At 38.9% G+C, this 25,560-nt stretch overlaps 1 protein-coding gene across 1 annotated transcript in view; it reads right to left on the reverse strand.

Moving 5' to 3' along the window:
- The window catches only part of LOC311306175 (uncharacterized protein), a 31,291-nt gene continuing 5,731 nt past the window's right edge, over nucleotides 1–25,560 (reverse strand). Inside the window, exons 2-15 of the mRNA XM_084434431.1 lie at nucleotides 18,581–18,685; nucleotides 17,999–18,439; nucleotides 16,200–16,568; nucleotides 15,952–16,008; nucleotides 6,279–6,647; nucleotides 6,041–6,097; nucleotides 4,185–4,547; nucleotides 3,951–3,998; nucleotides 2,556–2,686; nucleotides 2,168–2,446; nucleotides 1,849–1,944; nucleotides 1,606–1,756; nucleotides 1,390–1,472; nucleotides 1–1,305 (exon numbers count right to left, since the gene is read on the reverse strand). Coding sequence (XP_084290557.1) covers nucleotides 1,225–1,305; nucleotides 1,390–1,472; nucleotides 1,606–1,756; nucleotides 1,849–1,944; nucleotides 2,168–2,446; nucleotides 2,556–2,686; nucleotides 3,951–3,998; nucleotides 4,185–4,547; nucleotides 6,041–6,097; nucleotides 6,279–6,647; nucleotides 15,952–16,008; nucleotides 16,200–16,568; nucleotides 17,999–18,439; nucleotides 18,581–18,638 — 2,583 coding nt within the window. The 5' untranslated portion in view covers nucleotides 18,639–18,685 and the 3' untranslated portion in view covers nucleotides 1–1,224. The remainder of the gene's footprint in view (nucleotides 1,306–1,389; nucleotides 1,473–1,605; nucleotides 1,757–1,848; nucleotides 1,945–2,167; nucleotides 2,447–2,555; nucleotides 2,687–3,950; nucleotides 3,999–4,184; nucleotides 4,548–6,040; nucleotides 6,098–6,278; nucleotides 6,648–15,951; nucleotides 16,009–16,199; nucleotides 16,569–17,998; nucleotides 18,440–18,580; nucleotides 18,686–25,560) is intronic.

The raw sequence follows: 25,560 nt of genomic DNA on the forward strand, positions 1-25,560 counted from the left end.
GTCGTCTTATGCAAGTATGATTTTAATAAACTGAGTTGAAGTGGAAGGTCAGGTTTAATTACATTGTTCACATGCTTCAGATCAGTTTGATTATTAAACCCTTGCAACCTTGCAAGAGATCTGATAATACAAAAGCATGATGAGAAAAAAAGAGAATTAATCATTTTTATTCAAGCTAAATGAATACAGAAACAAGTTGGATCAAACACAATTAGTTCTTCTGTTTTGTTATGTCAATTTGATATATATGTATGTTTGAAAATTGAGGGGTGAGAAAACATAAAGGTTCCCTTCCTGTAAAGCGAGATAAAACCAGGTGTGTGTGTGTATAGATAGATAGATGCGATGCACTGTTTAAAACTTGAACAGTGTCAGAGACTGACACGGAACGGAAGAGAAGAAATTGTTGAATAAAATGGGTGGGTTTTTTTGTGCACAAAAAGTATTATTGTCACATCATAAAATTAAAGTTGAACCACTAGTCACATGGACTATTTCAACTGTGTCTTTACTACCTTTCTGGGCCTTGAAAGTGGCAATTATGTTGCAGTCTATGGGGGAAAATATTTCTGCAGATGAACAAATTTTTCAACATAAAGGTGAGTAATGTCAGAATTTTAATTTTTAGGTGAACTAACCCTGTAAGAATAAATGTACTGGATAAAAATGGCCACATGAGGATTGAGGCTTTCAAGAATACAAAAGCACCATAAAAGTGTCATAAAAATGGTCCAAACAACTCGTGCATTACATTTCAGTTCTTCAGGCAGGAACAGACTGAATTTGAAGCCGTTATTCACTCATAATCCTGGCCTTCAGCTGGTTGATAACAAGATCATTTATTCAGTGAACTGAACTTGAGGACCATCAGTCCCATTCGTGATTAAATCATTCAGAATAGGTTTATAAAAGTAGAAACTGATTTACTGAAAAGATTTGAAACAAACGATTGTTGTTGTTTTTTCTTTTAAAATGGATATCGTCAAATCAGTGAACTCTCATGAGCATACAAGGAAATCTTGGGTGGATGCCAGTACGTTATACAACCTTTTGGTTTAAATTTCAATCTGTTCTTCACACAAAGCTACTATAAGACAACGCTTATTGTGTTTTATGCCACTTTTGAAACTTTAATCATTCAAATAAAACCACAATAATGTAAACCAGGGATCTTTACAGTCTTCTCATGGACTGTTTTATTTCTTTTCCTGAAGCAGACTGAATTTACGGCTTTATCTTTTTCAGTTTTCTTAACCTCAGCTCTATGTTGCTTGGCAGACCGTTATTGACCAGCACCTGTTTTATCTGAAACAAAATAGAGAGACAGATCAAACTAGCTATTATCTATTACCGTATTTTGCATAAATATTTGTAGTAAGTGAGACGTACTTGCTGTAAAACACTCTCAATGTTTCCACTCTGTGTAAGATCTGAAAATGAGGAAAGTTTCACTTGAAGTCCAATGATGTTGTCTAAAGGCAAACACACAGACAAACATTTGTTGACATTAATCATACAAAAACATTACATGGGGTCATATGTAATTTATCAAAACAAAAACAAAACCTATTTATTATCTATTTCTAGAAAGACAAGACTTCTTACTATTAGAGGTGTTGCGTCCAGTGTCCACCCTGAAGGCCCATCGACCGGGAACATGGACATTACTGGAGCTCTTGAGGTTTGAGATGAAGCTCCCGTTGTTTGATCCAGGAATCACAAAGAAGTCAATGGAGTTTATGGTGTCAAAACCAGCCTGAAAGTATGTAAAAATCATTAATCATATAAATAGTATACACTAGTGAATAGTAACATATTGCTCTGATACAGAAAACAAGTTTGTTTTACCTCCACCGGAAGTTCTGTTACAGCAATGTCTCCATAATTCATCAGAATAAATGAAAAACTACTGCCTGAAATTAAAACCACTTGAAACGAAGTTTCCTGAGAAGATTAAAAAAGATAATAACTTTAACCTTTTATATACAAAATTATATTTTTGTATGATTGAATATTATTTTTATGAGCATTACTGACTGATCTCATTGTTATTTTTACTGTTTTAATTTATTATAATTTTCTCTGTCACTGTCTAAAGTTTTCTTAAATTTTACTGTATTGCGGATAAAGTGAAAACATTCACATTTCATAAGTACATCAATCTTACTGTGTTAGAGATGGGATAGTAAGGGACTTTATCCCATGTTGTAACAAAGACCCAAGAAGCGCTGAAGGTCAGATTTGGGAAATGATTGTTTATATCCTGAGTGGCGCGTGTGAGAACACTTCCATTAGTGTACTGATGATATGAAACCACACCTCTCGCATGGTTGTCAAGGTCGGTCCAGAGACCAGCAATTATATCTTGGCTCCCATAAGCAGGAAAGGAGTAGGGAATATATTGGTCTGAAGGCTGGTTGAATGTGAGGTGTCCATTATTATTAACCTGGAACATGAGACATATTGTCAAAATCACAGCCACAGGTTTTACTGGTCACAGATGAGTTTATAAAGCATTCACCATTAACATTTAGACTTAGAATTCAAATTCTTACATAAATCTGCCTGTATGTGCGGCCAAAGAACAGAAATGGACTCAATAGTGGAATAACTGAGGAGCTTCCATCATCAACAGCAGCGTTTCTTGTGTCTCCTGATAAGCCGAATGGGTAGAATATTCCTTGTGCTGCCAAGAGAATGAAGAGAAATAATTTTTGTTACCTGATGTTTACATTTCAAACTGATTTATGGGGCTCATGTTTGAATCTGTCTGATTAGTAGCAGGACGATGATGATGCCCTCTGGTGGATGACTCATGTGGATATGACTTTAAAATATTTAACCACTAAATAATTAAGTCTTGCAATTATTTTTGAAGAAACAAAGTGCTACAGATAACAGTGTTTCTCCGGGAAGAGATTAATGTCTATCTGCTTAAAGCTTATTTTTTCACACACATGATCTCGTCTTGTCTTAGTAATATTCAAACACTGTTTTATCTACAGTCCTACAGACACAAACACATACAGAACTAGATGTACCGCATGGCGGTACAAAATATGACCGCCGCTCAGGCCTGCACTGGCTTTCCACAAAAATAAATGACGTGGAGCAATTTGGCTGTATTGCGTGTTTGTGTATATACCTAAAAAAAGTAGTAGTATGTGCATGTCTGTCTGTGTGTGTGTGTATGTGTGTGTGTTTGTGTGTGCGCATGTGTGTTTGTGTGTGTGTGTCTGTGCATGTGGATTTGTATGTGTGTGTATGGGTGTGTGTTTGTGCGTGTGGATGTCAGTGTGTGTGCATGCTTGCGTTTGTTTGTATTCCTGCATGTGTGTGTGTGACTGTATCATCCTAAACCAGCAACCCTTCGCTCAACAGCACCATCTACAGGCCGATGAGTGTACAGTCACTAAATGTGCACATAAATGAATTTATTTTATACCCCCCATGGATGAAATTCTACGAAACTTAGCATACCCCCAGAGGATGTCAAGTTAATCATACACATGAAATATGGTGCAGTTCTGAATATCTCAACTGAAGATAGGGGCGATTAAAGCAGAATAATATTGCATTTTCATTTTTTATGGGAGGGGTGCAAATCACAAATGAGTGATTATGGGCTAGGTTGATGTGGGCCCTTAAGACCAACATACTTTGCAAATTTCTTCATCCTCTGTGCCACGGTTCAGGTAGTTATTTAGGAAAAACTGCATTTTTTGGGTTTGGGGGGGGGCCCAGCGCGGGGGGGGGGAGTGGCCCCCGGGGACCAAACGAAATTTTTCCGTAAAAGTCTAGTGGGGCTACATGCCCACCAAATTTCATGTTCCCCGGTGTTTCGGTGTCCCTGGTATCGTTGATCGTAGCGGCGGTCATAATGATAGATTTTCACAATACAATACATCCAAAATTTCAGCAGAAAGTAGAAGCCACAGCGTATACATTACCAGTGCTTGGAGTGACAGTAGCATTATTGGTGGTAATACTCCTAACTTCTGCAAAAAATAAATAAAAGAATGAATTTTAATGAATAAACAGATACAAATATATATTTTATAAGTACAAAAGGCACATGTTAATGTATTTACCTTCACAGTATGCCAAAAAAACAGTTAGATGGTCTAACAAACTCATAGATGTAATACATTACAAAAATACATTCCTGGATGAATGCAAATTACCTGCACAGTATGCCAAATAACAGCCAATTGGCCTCACAAACTCATAGACGTAGTAATTGCCAGGACAGGCTTTGACTTTAATGGGATTGGATCGGAACATGCAGCAGTCATTCAACCAGTTTCCGCAGATAGCTCGAGTGACCACTCCATCCTCAACTGTTGGATGTCCTCCGTTCAGCCACAGTGGAGCAAAAGTTCCACAACTATACTCATCAACACATGTGTCCGGCATCTGAGCGCTCTGATCCTGAATGAAGAGACGGTACCACCCGTGCCAGTTGACCGCAGTGTCACACCATGCAAGTTGATGATTGTTGGTGGCTCTCCATGAATCATTCAGCTCAGTGTAGCTAAAGCAGGGGTCTGTGAAAACAAGAAATCAATTAGAAAATGAAATTACTATTCATACTATACACTTGTGGCATGGGATCTACCTAAGAGTGGAGTGGAGCAAAAAAGCTTTTGTTCCTTGCATGAGTTTTAAAGGTGAACTGTGCAGGTTTTTTTTAGCTTAATTTAACTTAACTGAACAGCTTCGGAGTCATTGGAATGGTTATATGACTTTTTTTCGGGTTGAATGGTGGTCTTCTCGCACCCCCCTAGCATCTGTGAGCGGAAAAACCACCCTTGCAACTTTGGGAATTGCTTTCAAAACAAATTGCTTTACGGCACTGCAAACATTTATGCTAGCCTTCTATGTATCATACATACCTCAGTGGACATGGCTCCGTGCGTTCGCCGGCTTCTTTAAAAACAAATGCACATAACAGGAGGGAGAAAATGGGAGGAGTGCGAGTCGCCAACGAGTTTTGACGACAGTGTTGTCAAATATCTATTCCGAAGCTGTAGGGGGAGCTCTATAGAGAAACCCGCGAGCAAAAAGCGAAATTGCCAAAACTGCATAGCACTGCTTTAAGTTATACACAGGAAATTGTAGAGCATCTCTTCATTTAGAAAAGAAAAAAGAGTTGAACCACAAATTTCATCACAAATCCTACGAAGAAATAAAACAACATACTTAATTCTATTTTCCATTACTATATAATTTCTTTCATTGTAGGGCCTTACAACACAATTGACAACGTAGAGAGATGATGCACAGATGCAGGTAATTCACTCACAAACACGTTTTATGGGGACATTCCATAGACCAAAGATGTGGGGACCAAAATTGTATCATGAACTTCTCTAAATGATACTATGTACATTAGAATGATATTATTTATGATATGATATAAAGTATCTAATTGATACTTTATAATTATATTATCATTCTAAAGAGCATATATGATTATATTTTTGTTCCTTTTTCTGGGAAGAGATTGTATAAATTGAATTTGTAAAGGTTTTTTTTTCTCTTTTTTTTTTAAGTATAGCATAGATGAGCTATGCATATGCATAAACTAATCATACAAACACATCATATGAGGTTATGCGAAATCTATCAAAACACTGGCTTGTAAGACAAAATATATTTTATCTACATAGTGAAATTTTGGCAGTTTTTTAAAAACTATACTGAAGTCTCATCTTTTTTGTCAACAATATTGCATGTTGATATAGACAGCATGTAAAGACGTCTGTGTCATGATCTTAGTAATAGAAGAAAAGGTGAGTTAAGATTTTGTACAGTTACATTTCTTACAATTCATTCAAACATCAAATGGAGTTAATGCAGTAAAATTACAAATGAATATATGTTAATGAACATGTGCATCAGCATCTGCAAATTTCAAACACTGTTTTATCTACAGTCTGTACTACCTACAGACACAAACACATACAGAATGATAGATTTTCACAATACATCCCATCAAAACTTCAGCAGTTAGTAGAAGCCACAGCGAATACATTACCTGCCAAAGTTGTGTTTGGAGTGACAGTAGGATTACTGATGATTATGTTCCTAACTTCTGCAAAAATAAGGAAAGAATTGTAATTAATAAACAGATACAAATATAAATTACAAAAGGCACATGCTAATGTATTTACCTCCACAGTATGTCAAAAACAGATAGATGGTCTAACAAACTCGTAGATGTAATACATTACAAAAATACATTCCTGGATGAATGCAAATTATGTTTACTGTACCTGCACAGTATGCTGAATGACAGCTTACTGGGCTCACAAACTCATAGACGTAGTAATTGCCAGGACAGGCTTTGATTTTAATGGGATTGGATTGGAAATAGCAGCAGTTATTGCTCCAGTGACCGCACACAGCTCGAGTGACCACTCCATCCTTAACTTTTGGATGTCCTCCGTTCAGCCACAGTGGAGCAGCAGTGCCACAACTATACTCATCAACACATGAGTCTGGCATCTGAACGCTCTGGCCCTGAATGAAGAGACGGTACCAGCCGTTCCAGCTGACCTCAGAGTCACACATTAGTTGAGAGGAAAATAGATTGTTGGTGGCTCTCCATGAATCATTCAGGGCAGTGTAGCTATAGCATGGGTCTGTAAAAACAAAAAATCAATTTGAAAATGAAATGACTATTCATACTATACACTTGTGGCATGGGATCTACCTAAGAATTGAGTTAAAAAAGCTTTTCTTCCTTACATGAGTTAAGCAAATTGTAGAGTGTGGGATTACAAATTTAAGAATATGTTTAAGATCTGCTGATAACATAACATGAAAAACTAAATTAGAGTACACTGAATTTAGCATTTAAGGTTATGATGATGATATCGGCTGTTAAGCAGTTTCCAGCAAGAGATTCCTGCCAGTCCTGTTCTCTCTATTGTAAGTTAAATGAGTCAGATTACTGAGACTCACCCTTTGTCTTTAATGGCTCTTGGAGCCCCTGTCCTAGTCGATGAATAGTTATGCTGATTGGATAAGGATTGGTAACACCTAGACTAGAGTCTAGGGTGGGTTCCTAAACCTGGATACTTAATTTGCATGTTTTGTTTAAGGTCGTCACCCAGGTGATTTGTCTCCATATCTAAGCACTGCCCACTAAAATCTATATTAAGTACAAAGTACTCTGCCTTAGTTAGACTTGATGACTGCAGCTACCGACAGCTCGTGTTCTCAATAAAGAATCCTGCTGAAGATACAACCAAGTGTCCTGGTCTTCGCTTCTGAGTTTCCTACAAGAGCATCTCTTCATTTAGAAAATACCAAACAGTTGAACCAAACATTTATTCACAAATCCTATGAAGGAATAAAAATAATGAATATGCTTAATTTTATTTTCCATTAATATACACTGCATCCGGGACAGTATTCACAGCGCTTCACTTTTTCCACATTTTGTTATGTTACAGCCTTATTCCAAAATGGATTAAATTCATTATTTTCCTAAAATTCTACAAAAAATAACACATAATGTGAAAGAATTTTGTTTGAAATCTTTGCAAATGTAAAAAAACAAAAACAAAAAGAAACGTACAGCCTCAAGTCTTTTTGAGTATGATGCCACAAGGCTCAGTACTAGGACCGTTGCTTTTCACTCTGTACATGCTACCCTTGGGAGATATCATTAGGAAGCATGGCATTAGTTTTCACTGTTATGCTGATGATACTCAGCTCTATATTTCTTCACGCCCTGACGAAACCGATTCACAAAATTAACGGAATACATAGCTGATATAAACAATTGGATGACTAGTAAGTTCCTACTATACTTAATTCTGAAAAAACAGAGATTCTAATTATTGGACAAAAAACGTCCACACATAATAACCTAGAATACTGTCTAACATTTGATTGCTGCTCTGTCAAGTCTTCGTCGTCGGTTAGGAACCTGGGTGTGCTCTTTGATACCAATCTTTAATTTGAAAGTCACGTGTCTAGTATCTGTAAAACCGCATTTTTCCATCTTAAAAATATATCTAAAATATGTCATATGCTCTCATTGACAAATGTGGAACAATTAGTTAATGCGTTCATGACCTCAAGGCTAGATTATTGTAATGCTCTAATGGGTGGTTGCCCTGCACGCTTAATAAACAAATTACAGCTGGTCCAAAACGCAGCAGCTCGAGTTCTTACAAGAACCAGGAAGTATGACAATACCCTGTTCTGTCAACACTGCATTGGCTCCCTATTAAACATCGTATAACTTTTAAAATATTGCTGATTACTTACAAAGCACTAAATGGTTTAGCTCCGCAGTACTTGAGCGAGCTCTTAGCGGAACAGTCTTCCTGACATTGTCCAGGAAGCAGACACACTCTATCAGTTCAAAGCTAGACTAAAAACACATCACTTTGACATAGCATTCACATAACACATTATAGACTTCTATAATTCAATATTAGGCTGCATAGATTAGGTCAGCCGGAACCGGGAACACTTCCCATAAATCCTGATGTACTCGTTACATCATAAGAAGAATGGCGTCTATGCTAATATTAGTCTCTCTGTTTATCCGAGGTTTACCGCAGTTGGCCAGATCCGGGCCGTATCCAGATCTGATGAAGGACCTGCACCTGGACATGATGACAACGCAGTCCTGAAGTGTCAACCAGTCTCTCCCTGTTTACTGAAGTCAGCTGGACCCCGGCCGTATCCAGATAAGATGGTGGACCTGCACCTGGACCCATCCATGACGCATCCCTGAAGTGCCAGCCTCATCAGCCCTGTGAAGGCCTCATCGACACGACCAATTTGACTTCTGACCTGTAATGCTGCCTGGATCATAATCATAGACTGTTCGCTCGTTGGCCAGAGGAGAACTGACCCCCGACTGAGCCTGGGTTCTCCCAAGGTTTTTGCTCCATTCTGTCTAGAATATTTTCTCTGTTTCTCTTCTAGAAACAAACTTTGTTGTATTATTTTCATGTTATCAATGTGAAGCTGCTTTGATACAATCTGGATTGTAAAAAGCGCTATATAAATAAAGGTGACTTGACTTGACTTGATGCTAAAAGCTTGGCACACCTATTTTTGGGCAGTTTCTCCCATTCTTTTTTGCAGAACCCCTCAAGCTCCATCAGGTTGGATGGAGAGCATCGGTGCACAGCCATTTTCAAATCTCACCAGAGATATTCAATTGGGTTCAAGTCTGGGCTCTGGCTGGGCCACTCAAGGACATTCTTAGGTTATCTTGGCTGTGTGCTTAGGGTCGTTGTCCTGTTGGAAGATGAACCGTCACCCCAGTCTGTGGTCCAGAGCGCTCATGAGCAGATTTTCATCAAGCATGTCTCTGTACATTGCTGCATTCATCTTTCCCTTGATCCTGACTAGTCTCCCAGTTCCTGTTGCTGAAAAACATCCCCACAGCATGATGCTTCACTGTAGGGATCGTATTGGCCTGGTGATGAGCGGTGCATGGTTTCCTCCAGACATGACGCTTGCCATTCAGGCCAAAGAGTTCAATCTTTGTTTCATCACCTCAGAGAATTTAGTTTCTTATGGTCTGAGAGTCCTTCAGATGCCTTTTGGCAAACTCCAGGTGGGACGTCATGTGCCTTTTACTGAGGAGTGGCCTCCGTCTGGCCACTCTACCATACAGGCCTGATTGGTGGAGTGCTGCAGAGATGGTTGTTCTTCTGGAAGGGTCTCCTCTCTCCACAGAGAAACGCTGGAGCTCTGTCAGAGTAACCATCGGGTTCTTGGTCACCTCCCAGACTAAGGCCCTTCTCCCCAGATCGCTCAGTTTGGCCAGACGACCAGCTCTAGGAAGAATCCTGGTGGTTCCAACTTTCTTCCATTTACAGATGATGGAGGCTACTGTGCTCATTAGGACCTTCAATGCTGCAGAAATCTTTTCTGTACCCATCCCTAGATCTGTGCCTCAATACGATCCTGTCTCGGAGGTCTACAGACAATTCCTTGGACTTCATGGCTTGGTTTGTGCTCTGACATGCACTGTTAACTGTGGGACCTTATAAAGACAGGTGTGTGCCTTTCCAAATCATGTCCAATAAACTGAATTTACCACAGGTGGACTCCAATCAAGTTGTAGTAACATCTCAAGGATGACCAGTAGAAACAGGATGCACCTGAGCTCAATTTTGAGTGTCATGGGAAAGGCTGTGAATACTTGTGTACATGTCATTTTTTATTTTTTTATTTTTCATAAATTTGCAAAGATTTCATTTTTTCTTTATTTTATAAGGACAACACACATTAATCAACATTTCTGTAAATGTGACAGTGTTAGCCAGCTGGCTAATTTTCAACTGCAGTGCTTTGGCAAGATATTTTTGAAACCTTCAAAATAATAAAAAGTACATTACGAGTGTCATGGGTGGTTGCTGGTAGACAGATGAGGAAGACGGATACAATTAAGTACAAAGGTTTATTTACAATAGTTCCAACAGAATGACAAACGGAGAGCAACACACACACTTAACAGATGATACCGGACACTGAACTAAAACAGAACTGAACATAAATACAGGTGTTTATGATGGTGACTGATGAGTGCACAGCTGAATGTGATTAGTCTCAGTCACAACAAATGAGTGATGAAGGCAGGTGATGACAAAACATAACGAGTCAAAACTAACGTGAATGTGACAACGAGGACCTCATAACTCCATAAAGACAGCAATAACATCAAAAGAAGAATTCTCAGCACAGGACACAAGCGATGCGAAGCAACAATGACCTATAGAGATTAAAAATGATCACGTCTGATTTTCTAGAAGCCAGGCTTTAAGACTTGGGGCCCTATCTTGCACCCAGCGCAATTGACTTTGTACACCGACGCATGTATCATGCTTATTTTGCACCCGGCGCACAGCGGACTTTTCCATCCACAGACGCACGTCGGTAAGTTAGGAAATGAACTTGTGCTCCCAGGGGCGGTTCAGTGCAAAGAGGAAGCGTGTTCCGGCGCAAACGTTCCCTGGTGCTATTTTGCAGGTTTAGAAAACAATTCGTGTTGCGCATGTTATTCATATGCTATTTTAAGGGCGCATGCTTGGCCATAATCAATGTAGCGTGTGCACAACGGCATACACTTTGCTTATCTTATCTACACACAGACGCAGCAGTTCTCATTTTTATAAAAACATACATTATTACAAGGAAAAATATTTAACACACAAGGGAAATCATTGTTGTGTCCATGAAGATGTGAAAAAATAGGCATAGCTTACACATTTACCCAAATTATTATACGCCTGTTTAACCGAAGCTAATTTGGGTGGGTTGCTCCAATCCCCAATGTAACTTCTCTGTGTTTTACGGCCCTGACGAGAACGTTGCTCACCTCGGCTGTGAAGCACTCCTGGCGCGCGCCTGGCAAATCTGCCGTTATAATAGCAATCCGCCATGGAAAAAGCGCGCCTGCTCTTAAAGGGAGTGTGAGATGTCGCTCTGATTGGTTTATTTCACGTTACGCCCAAACCACACCTATGAGTAATGAAGCTACTTCAGACCAACCCATTTTAGATTTGCGTCGGGCGCAAGAGTCATTTATCCCGCCGGTATAATAGCAACAGCGCCCAAGGCCCGCCCACAAAGTTACTTGCGTTTTGCGCTTGATACTTGTGTTTCAGATCGTTAATATAGGGCCCTTTGTGTAAAGGAGTGATATGTGGCACAGTTTCTTATTTCAGTTGGAAGTGTGCTCCACAACTGAGAAGCTCTTACGGAGAAGCATGATTGGCTAAAGGAGGTGGACCTGAAAGGGATTACACAGTCTCCTCTCTGTGCTGATCTTGTGGACCGGTTGTTAGAATTTAACTTTTTAATAAAAATACTAAGTGGTGGAGGAGCTTTTCCATTTAGGATCTTAAACATTAAACAGGCGTCTGTCAGGTGTATTTTGTCAGATTTTTCCAGCTAAGGATATCATATTTGCCCAAAATATCACAGTGGTGGTAAGTATTGGATTTTCTGTCTAACACTTTATAGGCCTGCTTATATAAGGAGAGAATGGGCTTCAAAGTTGCACCTTTAGCTAGAGACCAACTTGGCATACAGTGTGTTAAGTGAGGGATAATCATTGAATTTAAATATAATTTTGCTGCTGTAGTTGTTAGACAGTTTCTTATGTACCTAAAATTAGCCAAATTGTATTTAGTTATTTGCAATATTTTCTTCACTTGTTTTTTTAAAGGGTAATGTGGAGTCAAGGATAATACCCAGATTTTAACAAAAGAGTCTACTTGGATGATCTCTCCAGACACATAGACTTTGGGATCACAGTCAGTTGCACAGTGTATCTTTGTGAAGAACAAACAGTCTTCTTGACAAGAAACAAGTGTGAATCATTAAGCCATTTGTTAGCATTTATCATTGTTTCATTGAGTTTAAGAGCTGCTTGTTCTTTGGTTCTTGCATGGACAAAATTATGGTATTGTCTGCATACATCTGTACCTCACACCTTGTACATACCGAAGGTAAATCATTTATATATAAGCTGAACAGGAGGGGTCCCAGGATGGATCCCTGAGGCACACCCATTTCATTGCTCAGAAAGGTTGAGGTTATACAACCCACCCTTACACACACTGAACTCTGCCTGTAAAGACTGCCTTGATTTCAGCAAGGTTATACTCACACTGAACGAGCAGATCGCATTCAATGTAAAGGATTTATGTGCTCATACTATACGGTCCGAACATCGAGCTGCGACTTGACTGCTCACACTATACGTGTAAAATATGCACGATAAACCCTCGTGCCGGGTTGTGCCAATAGATGATATCATGTATCCAGAGATATTGTCAAAACAAGCATCAGCTATCAATATCAAGATGATTTAGCATTTCCAATTTATGTATTAAATTATTATTAGTGTGATTATTGTATTATTATTCTTCTTATTATTATTATTAGGGAAGGCCTAGGGTACTTTTATTATTAAATTGATAGGCAATTATAATTATTATATATATATTATATATAATATATTATATAATTTGCCACGCAATAATTCCATAGCGCATCACCGCATAATGTGCTGTGAGAATAATAAAAGATTACATAGAAGCTTACTCCTCCTCGTTGAAAATTGCCTAAAACATTTAGGTCGATTACAATGAATTATAGGCATATATTTTAAATTATTAACAGTCTATAGTATGTTCGAACACTGCAATAATTAGTTATCAATTAAAATTAAAAACAGCTTTATTTCAAAAACAATGTTTAACAAATTAATAAAAGAGGCACAGTGTAGGTACATCGCAGGTGGCTAGACGTTGGAAATATATGATTAATCCATTTTGCAACACGAGCTGGAGGTAAGCAACAGTAATTTGTAGCTAGTTTGTATGGCGGAAAATCTACTTTGCTGGGTTTAAGCTGGGTTAAATAATTTGTTGGGTTTAATTTTGTCCCTCTGTATTCTGTAGCAAATTCAGAAAAGTCATTTGTAAGATACAATTAATGCTGTGTACTGTATCTTAACATGAGAAGCCAGAACCCCTTTTACATTTAATAGAAAATATAATGAACCATTTATATTATGTAAAAATGTATGAGAATTTTGGTAGATTTACAATGCTAATAACCATGGAAATGCGTCAAATACAGTCTGTAAATATCTCTTAACAACACAATGCAATCACTAGTAAGACTTCCTGTTAATAAAGTATCTGGTAAGAATCTATTCTATATCAACAATGCATTAAATCACATTACACATTAATATAAATAAATAAAACAAATTAAGTGATGTCTCATGTCTGAAGTCAAGGACAGGCGTCCAATCACAACTGTCTGAATGAGCTCGCGAGTTCCCGTTTCCTCGCGTGTAGATCTGTTATCCTCTCGCGAAAGGCATTTACTGCGCACGCCAGCATCAATTGTGCGCTCCGTTAATTTTGTCCTTTTTTTTTTTTTTTTTTTTTTTGAGCTACAGTACTTAAAGATCTCCCTCTTTTCGTTTTCTTTCTTGCTGCAGATGAAATCGTTAAACTTCTGTTTTTGCGCAGGCGCAGTGAGGGAAAAACACGGAGTTCATGCCCTCTGGTGGATATGACTTTAAAATATTTAACAACTACATACTAGTCTTGCAAACGTTTTTGAAGAAACACAGTGCTGCCTACAGGTAACAGTGTCTTGCAAAATATACATAGCCTATAATACAAAAATGCTTATAAAAAAATAAATACAACATCTCCACCCAACTCCTGACACAATGAGCTTGGGATGTTTCTGATTATGAATGCACCACTAATTCAAAACTACCTGTCCATGCTTTGCAGTGCAATTGTCTGTGCAACGGCATATACTGTAATTAAAATATAATTATAATTAGGTGATATTATTATTAAATAGTTCCAAACATCAACATTGCATGTTGTTTAAAATGTATGCATAAACTAATCATACAAACACATTACATGAGCTTATATGAAAAGTATCAAAACACTGTCTTGTAAGACAAAATCTCTTTTATCTACATAGAGAAATTGTGGTAATTTTTTAAAAACTTTATTTTAGTCTCGTCTTTTTTGTCAACAATAGTTGATATAGAGAGCATTTAAAGACGTCTGTGTCATGACTTTGTCTCGTTTTAGTAATAGAAAAAAGGTGTGTAAAGATTTTACACAGTTACATTTCTTACAATTCATTCAAACATCAAGTGGAGTTAATGCAGTAAAATGACAAATTAAGGGATGTGCACGAATATTCGAATTTTCGAATATTCGATCTGTAATTATTATTCGAAAAATAAAATATATTCGAATTTTATCGAATTTATGAAGCCGTAAATACTTTGCGGGTCGTAAATGCAGTGAATCCCTGATAAATCCCAAGCACTAACTCGCAGTTATAATTAAATGCACTGGGTGGCACTGTGGCGCATGTTTAACAAGTTGTTTGTATTTTATCATAATGTCGCCGTCTGCCTCGCGAAGTTTGGAATTACTAGTCGAAAATGAGGTTACTAAATGATTTTACAAAATGGAATTACTTTTGATCAAATTAATTAATTAATCTGGAGTTATAATATCATCACCACAATGAGAAATCACATGAAATCCAAACAGCAGTCGACTGAGGAAAGACAGCTGTCTATCACTGCATCACGACTGCAGGTAAGCGCAGCTGTAGTGCGAGTGATCCGAGATGATAACTTATCTAATAGTAAAATGATTTTGAGGTATATTCTTCCTTTAAGTTTTCTTTGAGAGAGAGGTTTAAGAACAGAAAACGCAAGGTGCTGTTAGAAACTTAGAACTAGAACACCGTTATCTTTGTTTCTCTGAAACGTCTGTCAGCGCAGCGCGTTTTCTCACTCGAGCATAAATTGCTCGCGGCGTCCCTCCATGTGGATATTATTGTTTTTCTCAACATAAACGTGAAACAATATAAACACGATAATCATATGCTGACTCGAGTGTGTGTGTGTACGTTCTGTACGATAACTGGCGCAATCTGCTACTCTGCTTTATTAGGCGTTTTTTTCCGTTCGCGCTGCTTGAGCTTATATCCTTTTGTTCTTATATTTTTTTGTTTACACATAGGCCTACTGTTTAATGTTTTCAATTAAAAGAAAACTTTAACACATATTGTAAGCTTGTTGTGTATAGGCTATTGCCTAATCGTAAGCTTCTTCAGAAATGGTGACAAAACGTAAAAAAAAAAATTACCTTAAAAAATAACGTATTTTTCGTTAAACGTCATTTAAATAAACGAATATTCGAATATTCGAATTTTATGAGCCCGAATATTCGAATGCAATATTTTTGAAAAATGCCCATCCCTATTTAATGAACGTGCTTCAGATTTTAAACACTGTTCACTGTACTTACAGACACAAACACATTCTGAATAATAGATTTTCATGATACATCCTATGAAAACTTCAGCAGTTAGTAGAATCCATAGCATATACATTACCTGACAAAGTTGTGTTTGGAGTGACAATATCATTATTGATGGTAATGTTCCTAACTTCTGCAAAAAATAAAATAATAATAGAACAGAATAAAACAGATAGAAATATAAATTACAAAAGTACAAAAGGCACATGTTAATGTATTCACCTCCACAGTATGTCAAAAACAGATAGATGGTCTAACGTAATCGTGGATGTAATACATTACAAAAACACATTCCTGTATGAATGCAAATTATTTTTACTGTACCTGCGCAGTATGCCAGATGACAGGTATTTGGGCTCACAAACTCATAGACGTAGTAATTGCCAGGACAGGCTTTGACTTTAATGGGATTGGAATGGAACCAGCAGCAGTTATTGGTCCAGTTTCCGCAGACAGCTCGAGTGACCACTCCATCCTCAACTGTTGGATGTCCTCCGTTCAGCCACAGTGGAGAAAAAGTACCACATCTATACACATCAACACATGTGTCCGGCATCTGAGCGCTCTGGCCCTGAATGAAGAGACGGTACCAGCCGTTCCAGCTGACCTCAGAGTCACACATTAGTTGAGAGGAAAAAAGATTGTTGGTGGATCTCCAAGAATCATTCAGCGCAGTGTAGCTATAGCAGGGGTCTGAAAAAAAAAAACCACAAAAAAATTATTGCTATTCATACTATACACTTATGGCATGGCTACTTATGGCTGTACACTTATTTTTACATTTTAAAAACATTATTTAGTATGATTTATAAGCCGTTTTCATCATAGAGACCAAACGATGTCCCTACAAGATCATACATTTATTTTCCTTGTAAAAATGTATCCCCTCCACCCCACACACAATCTCTGTCTTTTTCTCTTTCTTGATAATTCTTCAAATATAAAACACATCATCTGCTCAATAACTGTTCTTTCCTTTATCTCTCTGTCTTAATTAAAGTGGTATGTGGGATAATCCATGACTCAGTGTGCATTACACCATTTTAATGAAGATATACAGTTGTAATCCAAGTTATCCAACCCACATTACAATTCAGGTTTATTGGCAACATTTACAAACTTTCAGCTTTTTGCAATGAAGAAATCAAACAAAAGTAATTGAAATAGCTCAACACAACAAATGTTTTAAGTGGTTTTTCCCAAATTCAACTGAAAAAGCAACTTTTAATGACTTCTGCATTCTCAAAATTATTTTTTAATTATCAGGCTCTTCTCAGGTTTGTTCTATTCACACCACAAATCTGGTACAACCCCATTTCCAGAAAGGTTGGGACATTTTGTAAAATGCAATAAAGAATCTGTGATTTGTTAATTCTCTTGAAAATTCTCGCCGAAACATGAATTCATTTGACCACAGCACACATTTCCACTGTCTTCTAGACCATCTGAGATGAGCTCGGGCCCAGATAACTCGCTGACATCTCCGCATAGAACTTATGTTTAGCTTTCTCCTTGTATAACAGAGATTCAAGTTGCTGTTCTTAATGCAGCGTCAGACTGAAATAAGTGAAAACGGTTTTCCAAAAAAATCTTGAGCACATGTGGCTGCATTTAACACAGTAGCATGATGGCTTCTCATGCAATGCCATCTGACGGCTCAAAGGTCACGCACATTCAACAGAGGTCAACTGCCTTGCCACAGACTAAGATTTCTCTGGATTCCCATAAGATTAACTTTTCAAAATTATGGTAAATGGTGAAAGACAAATTTTGTGTATGCAAACTTGCATTGAGAAACGTGATTTTTTGAATTTGGCACAAAGTGGTTAGCCATGACCCATATTTGCTTGCAAAGACAGGAGAAAGCTCCTTTTTCACCCAAACATGATACCAAAAGAGTTTCAAAAGAGTTTAACTTGAATATTCTATCATCTTTTCACTTTTATTTTGTCTCTGTCCCATTTTTGAAGTGTGTTGCAGCCATCAAAATCAAAATTTGTTTATGTTTGTTGCATTCAAAATACAACTATGCTGGTCAGTGAAAACACTGGAAAACTTTTCTTTGTACTTTTGTCAGTTTACTTTTCTGGAAATGGGGTTGTACTTCAAAGGTCAATAATTACCTGCCAATGTTGATGCAGATGTTGTTGGTGCAGATGTTATTAATGGAGATGACGTTAATGGAGATGTTGTTGGTGCAGATGTTGTTGGTGCAGATGTTAGTAATGGAGATGACGTTGTTGCAGATGTCATTAATGGAGATGTTGTTGATGCAGATGTTGTTGGTGCAGATGTTATTAATGGAGATGACGTTAATGGAGATGTTGTTGGTGCAGATGTTGTTGGTGCAGATGTTAGTAATGGAGATGACGTTGTTGCAGATGTCATTAATGGAGATGTTGTTGATGCAGATGTTGTTGGTGCAGATGTTATTAATGGAGATGACGTTAATGGAGATGTTGTTGGTGCAGATGTTGTTGGTGCAGATGTTAGTAATGGAGATGACGTTGTTGCAGATGTCATTAATGGAGATGTTGTTGGTGCAGTTGTTGTTTGTGCCCTGACTGTTAAAGAGAAAAATAGATGATTCAAATTCAGAAAAAGAAAATTCAGTAAAGGAAATAATTTTATTTTTTTTATTAATATTGTCATTGTCCTTGTCACGATAAGACTGAAAATTAAACTGAAGGTAAATAAAACCTTACTCAGTGCCAGGACTGATATGAACACCAGCAGAAGCTGTGAAACTGGAGACAATCTCATGATGAGGAAGTCAGAGATAAAACCAGCATGTAACAGGAGTCCTTCTTCTGTAATCATAGAGCATTATTTGAGCATCATGCATAATTATAAATGTATTTAAACCACTGTTAGTCTGGAATCTCAATAATCTTAATAAAAACCCTTATTAGAAATTACAAAATCCAATAAAATCTTTACAGTCATTTACAGCCTTTACACTGAAACAGCTAAAATTCATCATCAAATTATTATCAAACTATTATAAATATTTTCAATTATCAAACTTTTTTCTGCTATGTTCTTACCTTAAGATTGATTACGATGTACATAAATATGCATCTTAATTTGCACTACAATGTAAGTAACATATTGGGCCCTATCTTGCACTCAGCGCAATTGACTCTGTACACCGATGGTAAAATCCTTGTCTGTACCAATCACTGTTCATTGCACTCAGCTGTTCCCCGTCATCATTGTTCCCAGCTGTTCCCTGTTTCATTGTTAGTTCTGTGTGTGTATATATACCCTGGTTGTTTCAGTGTTTGTCACGGAGTCCTTGTCTATTATCACACCACTTCCGAGTTCTGCTTTGTTGCCTGTTTTGGATTGTTTTATGTTTTGGATTGCTTCTTTGGTTTTGACCCCTGCCTGGACTGTTTGTGAGTACGGATTTTCCTATTAAACTGCTTTTGGATCTAACCCCTGTTTCCCGTGTGTGGATCGTGACACTTTGTAACAGTAAATGTTAATTACAAACTGTTTTACAAGCTACATGTTTTGCAAATTTTGGGGTCTGTGTAGGACCACCCACTTTCTCAAAGACGGAATCCCAAGTCTTTTACTTGCGCTTCAGTAAAGTTCACTTAATTTATTATAATTTAGTTTCAATTTTACTTCGTGCTTAATCTGACTCCAATTCAAAATTATAATTACATTTAGACTGTTTTAATTAGGAACTAATCACAACACTATTGGTTATATACACTCACCTAAAGGATTATTAGGAACACCTGTTCAATTTCTCATTAATGCAATTATCTAATCAACCAATCACATGGCAGTTGCTTCAATGCATTTAGGGGTGTGGTCCTGGTCAAGACAATCTCCTGAACTCCAAACTGAATGTCAGAATGGGAAAAAAAGGTGATTTAAGCAATTTTGAGCGTGGCATGGTTGTTGGTGCCAGACGGGCCGGTCTGAGTATTTCACAATCTGCTCAGTTACTGGGATTTTCACGCACAACCATTTCTAGGGTTTACAAAGAATGGTGTGAAAAGGGAAAAACATCCAGTATGCGGCAGTCCTGTGGGCGAAAATGCCTTGTTGATGCTAGAGGTCAGAGGAGAATGGGCCGACTGATTCAAGCTGATAGAAGAGCAACTTTGACTGAAATAACCACTCATTACAACCGAGGTATGCAGCAAATCATTTGTGAAGCCACAACACGCACAACCTTGAGGCGGATGGGCTACAACAGCAGAAGACCCCACCGGGTACCACTCATCTCCACTACAAATAGGAAAAAGAGGCTACAATTTGCACGAGCTCACCAAAATTGGACAGTTGAAGACTGGAAAAATGTTGCCTGGTCTGATGAGTCTCGATTTCTGTTGAGACATTCAGATGGTAGAGTCAGAATTTGGCGTAAACAGAATGAGAACATGGATCCATCATGCCTTGTTACCACTGTGCAGGCTGGTGGTGTAATGGTGTGGGGGATGTTTTCTTGGCACACTTTAGGCCCCTTAGTGCCAATTGGGCATCGTTTAAATGCCACGGCCTACCTGAGCATTGTTTCTGACCATGTCCATCCCTTTATGACCACCATGTACCCATCCTCTGATGGCTACTTCCAGCAGGATAATGCACCATGTCACAAAGCTCGAATCATTTCAAATTGGTTTCTTGAACATGACAATGAGTTCACTGTACTAAAATGGCCCCCACAGTCACCAGATCTCAACCCAATAGAGCATCTTTGGGATGTGGTGGAACGGGAGCTTCGTTCCCTGGATGTGCATCCCACAAATCTCCATCAACTGCAAGATGCTATCCTATCAATATAGGCCAACATTTCTAAAGAATGCTTTCAGCACCTTGTTGAATCAATGGCACGTAGAATTAAGGCAGTTCTGAAGGCGAAAGGGGGTCAAACACAGTATTAGTATGGTGTTCCTAATAATCCTTTAGGTGAGTGTATATTAATTTAGATTATTTTGGGAATCCCATACTTTCAATGATTCGTTCATTAGGGACCCAATGTCGCATAGAGCCTCATGCCGGCTGGGTTGCGGGTCTCACAATCATAAACTCACCAGTCTGATCTAAGTCAGCGGGTGCAAGGTTAATGTTGTGGATGCCCCTTACGGTTAGAGGCAATGAGGTGACCGGAACAAGCAGGATTCCGTTGAATGCAAACTTTATTTTACAACAAGTAGTAAAATCCCACAGTGCAGAAAAAAGTAGTGTTACAAACCAAAAATGAAGAAAAAATAAATGAAACTATACAGTTCAGGAAACACGTTCGTGCCAATAGTCTAAGTGGTGGAACTCCGACCATGCTCACACCACACTCACCACCGCCTGCTGAATGTTACGGTGGCCATTTTAACGTATTGGCCCCGCCTACGGAACATACCAACCTATAGGCAAGTCTTAAGGCCATTGCACACTGAGTCCGAAATTCGCATCCGAAATTTTCGCACGTTAAAAAAAAAATTCAACCTCACGTTATGTCAATCATGCTTGCACACTGTTTACGACACTTTCGTCCGTAAAAAAAAAATTCGGATTGGGTTTGATTTTCTGCGTTTTTCGCATCCACAGCCAGTGTTTTGTGAGGTTTTTTGAAAATTCAGAGCCACCGTACAAGCGAACGACAAAATCCAGAATGACGTCTGACAAGTTGATACACTTCGTCTCGCAGCACAAGTACTGTATGAAAAACAAAATGCGGATTACAAAGACACTGAATAAAATATAACCTGTATACAGCTGTTCTGTCTGCCCAGCGCTTCTGCCGGCCGCGTGTGTGTGTGTGTGTGTGTGTGTCCGTCCATAGACATACTGCCAGTTTCTGTTCAGGATCGATTGGTTCACGGAAATTGGTGGTCTTCTTTTTAATATGTGGCTCCAGTATCGCTAGCAAAGCATCAAACTGTTCCACTGACATTCTGAGGTAAGTTTTGAATCGTTCGGGATAATTTCGCAACTCCTTGATAAGGAGGTGAAACTCTCCTTCCTCTCGGCGCTATCTCAGGATTGGATGGACCCAATATTTCCTCTTTCTTTTTCTCTTTTTAAGAAGAAAGAGGGCAACAAATTCATCCTCACTGCTTGACGAATCCATTTAGTATTTTTTGCGTTTTTTTCCGCAAAGGTTTAATAAATACGCATCGGACTCAGTGTGCAAGGTTTCTGTGCGTGACGAATTTTACTGCTGACGAACACGAAAAAACGCTTACGAAAATTTCGGACTCAGTGTGCAATGGCCTTTACATAACATTTACACAACATTTAGTCTTACATTTTTACACACAATAATCCTACATATATTGCACTCAACCCTTTTATATTTTTCCAGCATCCCAAAAAATCTATGTAAATGTGTGCTATGTGTGTGCACCTGTGAAATGAGGGAACATGCCCCATAGTCTGTATATCACGGAGTATCTTCATGACAGTTAACTAATAACTTAAAGGGCAAGCTCTGAGAACTATAAGACTACATGAATCGTCATGATGCTTACACTACACAACACTAATGATAAGGTGCACAAACTACAAGATTTTTGGACAAGCAGCAACCCTAGACCAACTACGAAAAAAAAAATTCATACATGAATTCACGCAAGACATTATAGAGCCACTCATGCTCGCTGACCAAGTCATATGTGCAGAAAAATTCAAATTAAAATCTTAATCTGGCGCTGAATAGCCCTCGATGGACCGCTGGACACTCCTCCGCTGCCTGGTGGATGCCGACAGCGGCAGCCAGCACGGGTTTCCCATTCCCTGCTCCATGGCAGACTCTGCTCAACCATGCTCGATGGCACCGCGGATTCCCCACAGCGGCGAGGGCTCCATGACAGCGTGTTCCTTCTTCTTCCCGGGTTTCGGCACCAGTGTAGCAAGGTATGTTGTTATGGGAAGAGGGAGGCGGGAACCAGCGAACGTTTAAAGAACTTTAATAAAGAAATAAAAAAAAAAACACAAAATGAAAGTAAAAGCAGCAGCCCCACACACATAAGCAAAACATATCTTTAAAGGCCTGGTCTTCTCTTCTCCTTCACTGAGGTCCTCCTTCTTTTAATGCTTATGACGCTCCTCGTGAGAGATCCAAGATTTGTGCAGGGCGCAGCCGGTGCAGGGGAAAGAGTAGTTTCCACAACAGAGTGGGCCATCTGGCCAATTAGAACAGGGTAGCTCACGGAAAGGAGGTATTTACCCCTTATTTACACTAGACATGTCTGCAGCGCATTATGCCTGTTTCACACATACTCCGCTGGTGCACACCCACCCAGTAGTCACAAGCACTTTTCATGTTCAACAAAATTCAATAAAGTTTTCACTGTACCCCCAGAGAATGTTGCAAAACATAATGCCCCAAAAAATGTTGCAAAACATGTTCACAGAACACATCGGGGAGCTATCGATCCCTTAGAGGTGATGAGCCACTCAGACTCTGTCCAAACGCTAAGTGCCCACGCATGCGCAGTACAGACCACAAACTCATTCATGACTCAGCCACACGATGGCACCAGAACATTGCAAATAAACAATTGGCGAGAGTGCACACACACACAGTCCCGCTGGGTAAGACAATACAATTCGGGTACAGACTGCAGTTTGCCTCAGATTTTGGGAGTAAATAGAGAGAGCTATGTGGATTAATACATCCAGCCACACAATACCTACAACGCTTGGGAGACATTCTCGTCAGTGCAGCAATGGCAGATGTGTACAACTCGCTGTGAACTCGATCAGGGCGGGTCTATGTTAAAACGGCAGTGTCTGTCAACACTCGTGGGCGGGGCCTGTGGCTTTAGTGACATCACAAAAGCCGCATTCTGAAAACAGGTCGTTGGGAGACACTGCTGATGATTTATGGGGATTAATAAAAAAGGAGTGAGTGGATTTTTATCACTATTGGGTGGTTGTGTACTCACACTGCCAACACACATTAATGTCCAAACAGCATGCAAAATTGAGTTTAAGCATGTTCTTCAGGACGAAATTTACTCCCTGTTGAAGAAAAGGGTGATAAGAGTAGTCCCGTCCGAGCAAAGCCACAGTGGGTTTTACTTGAGATACTTTCTCATCCCAAAGAAAGGAACTCTTGCCCTTCGCCCCATATTAGATCTACGTACACTGAACAAATACTTAAAGGCACAATATGTAACTTTTTTGCTTTAAAAATAGCAAAAATCACTATATCTATGTTATATATATTTTTTAGTTTTTAGTACTTACATTATCCCGACTGTTTCCAACAACTTTCAAACCAGGAGAAATTTGTAATTTAATTCGAAGACACATCCCGTTTCTTTATTTCCGTTTTGTCGCCGTCAATGGCGTCATATCCGCGTTGTCCCTGGTTTCCGCTCGTACTGCCATAGCAACCAGAGCTATGAACCAGAGCCCTCTGATAGTAACCAAGGCGACAGACATGGACCACTATGTAGTTCGCAATGTCTATTTGCACGCTGTTGTTGTTTCGTTCAAACATTATGGACCATGGCAAGACTTTGGATAAAAAAGGAGAACTAAAACGAGAATCAATATCAGCGCGGTGTTTTCGAGATGCCGACAGCTCCACGTCCGAGACTTCGACCGCTCCTACATGTGCTTTATTAAACAGGTGAGCACATTTACATAAAACTAATCAATGTTATATAGTTCAACAATGATAAAATGTTAGAATATGATCTGTATGTTATTCTAACGTTGATCTAGCTTACTGCTAGTCTCATACAGACAAACTAACACATAAATTTCAACACATTCAAATGCAGTTTAGTGTGCTAGTGTAATGTTAGGCCAAGTGAAACAGCGCTGCGTTACCTCACAAGTTTAATTTGTCTGATAAATTGACCTGTGAGTTGTAATTCTGCACTTGCGTGTAGTTCGGTAGAATGAAATGTCCATATTCCTTCTGTGTCCGCGGGACTCGCGTCGCGTGTGGAGCTGATAGCTGTCTCTTAGCAATCCCAAACTGCTTCATATCACAGTCATGATAAAAACATCGATGTATTCAGTCATCCATAAACATTAGATCGGTCGGCTTGAAGTTGACGACAAGATCCATAATTCTTAGCAAATGTTGCGTCATCAAACTACGCCTTTGTTATTGTAAGAGGTTAGCGACCCCTAGCGGCGAAAAATTCCATATTGTACGTTTAAGGAAGTACAAGTTCAGAATGCTCACTCATTCTACACTCCTAAAACTGGTGCGCCCGGACGATTGGTTTGCATCGATCGACCTGAAAGACGCATATTTTCACATAAACCTATACCCACCCCACAGGAAATTCCTGAGGTTTGCTTTCCTTGGAGTGACATACGAATACCTGGTTCTACCATTTGGCATGTCTCTCAACCAAAGAGTATTCATAAAATGTACAGAATCGGCCCTGACCCCATTCAGGGAAAAAGGCATTCGTCTCGCTACTTACATAGACGACTGGTTGGTGACAGCTCCGTCAGAGCGAGAAGTGAGAGATCACACAATCATGCTTCTGGAACACATACAGAAACTGGGCTTAAAATTAAACACCAAAAAGAGTGTTTTGAGTCCTGCACAGTCTATAACATATAGTCTGTCAGTACATACAGGCTGTCACTGGACTCGGTGACCTTCAGAGCGCGACTGTCAGAGGACAGGGTGGGAAAATTCACCCGATGCCTGGCCGAATTTCAGAGGGGAAAAATGTCTCTTTCCGCA

Source organism: Rutilus rutilus, assembly GCF_951802725.1.
Source record: "Rutilus rutilus genome assembly, chromosome: 16".
NCBI classification, from domain to species: Eukaryota; Metazoa; Chordata; class Actinopteri; order Cypriniformes; family Leuciscidae; genus Rutilus; species Rutilus rutilus.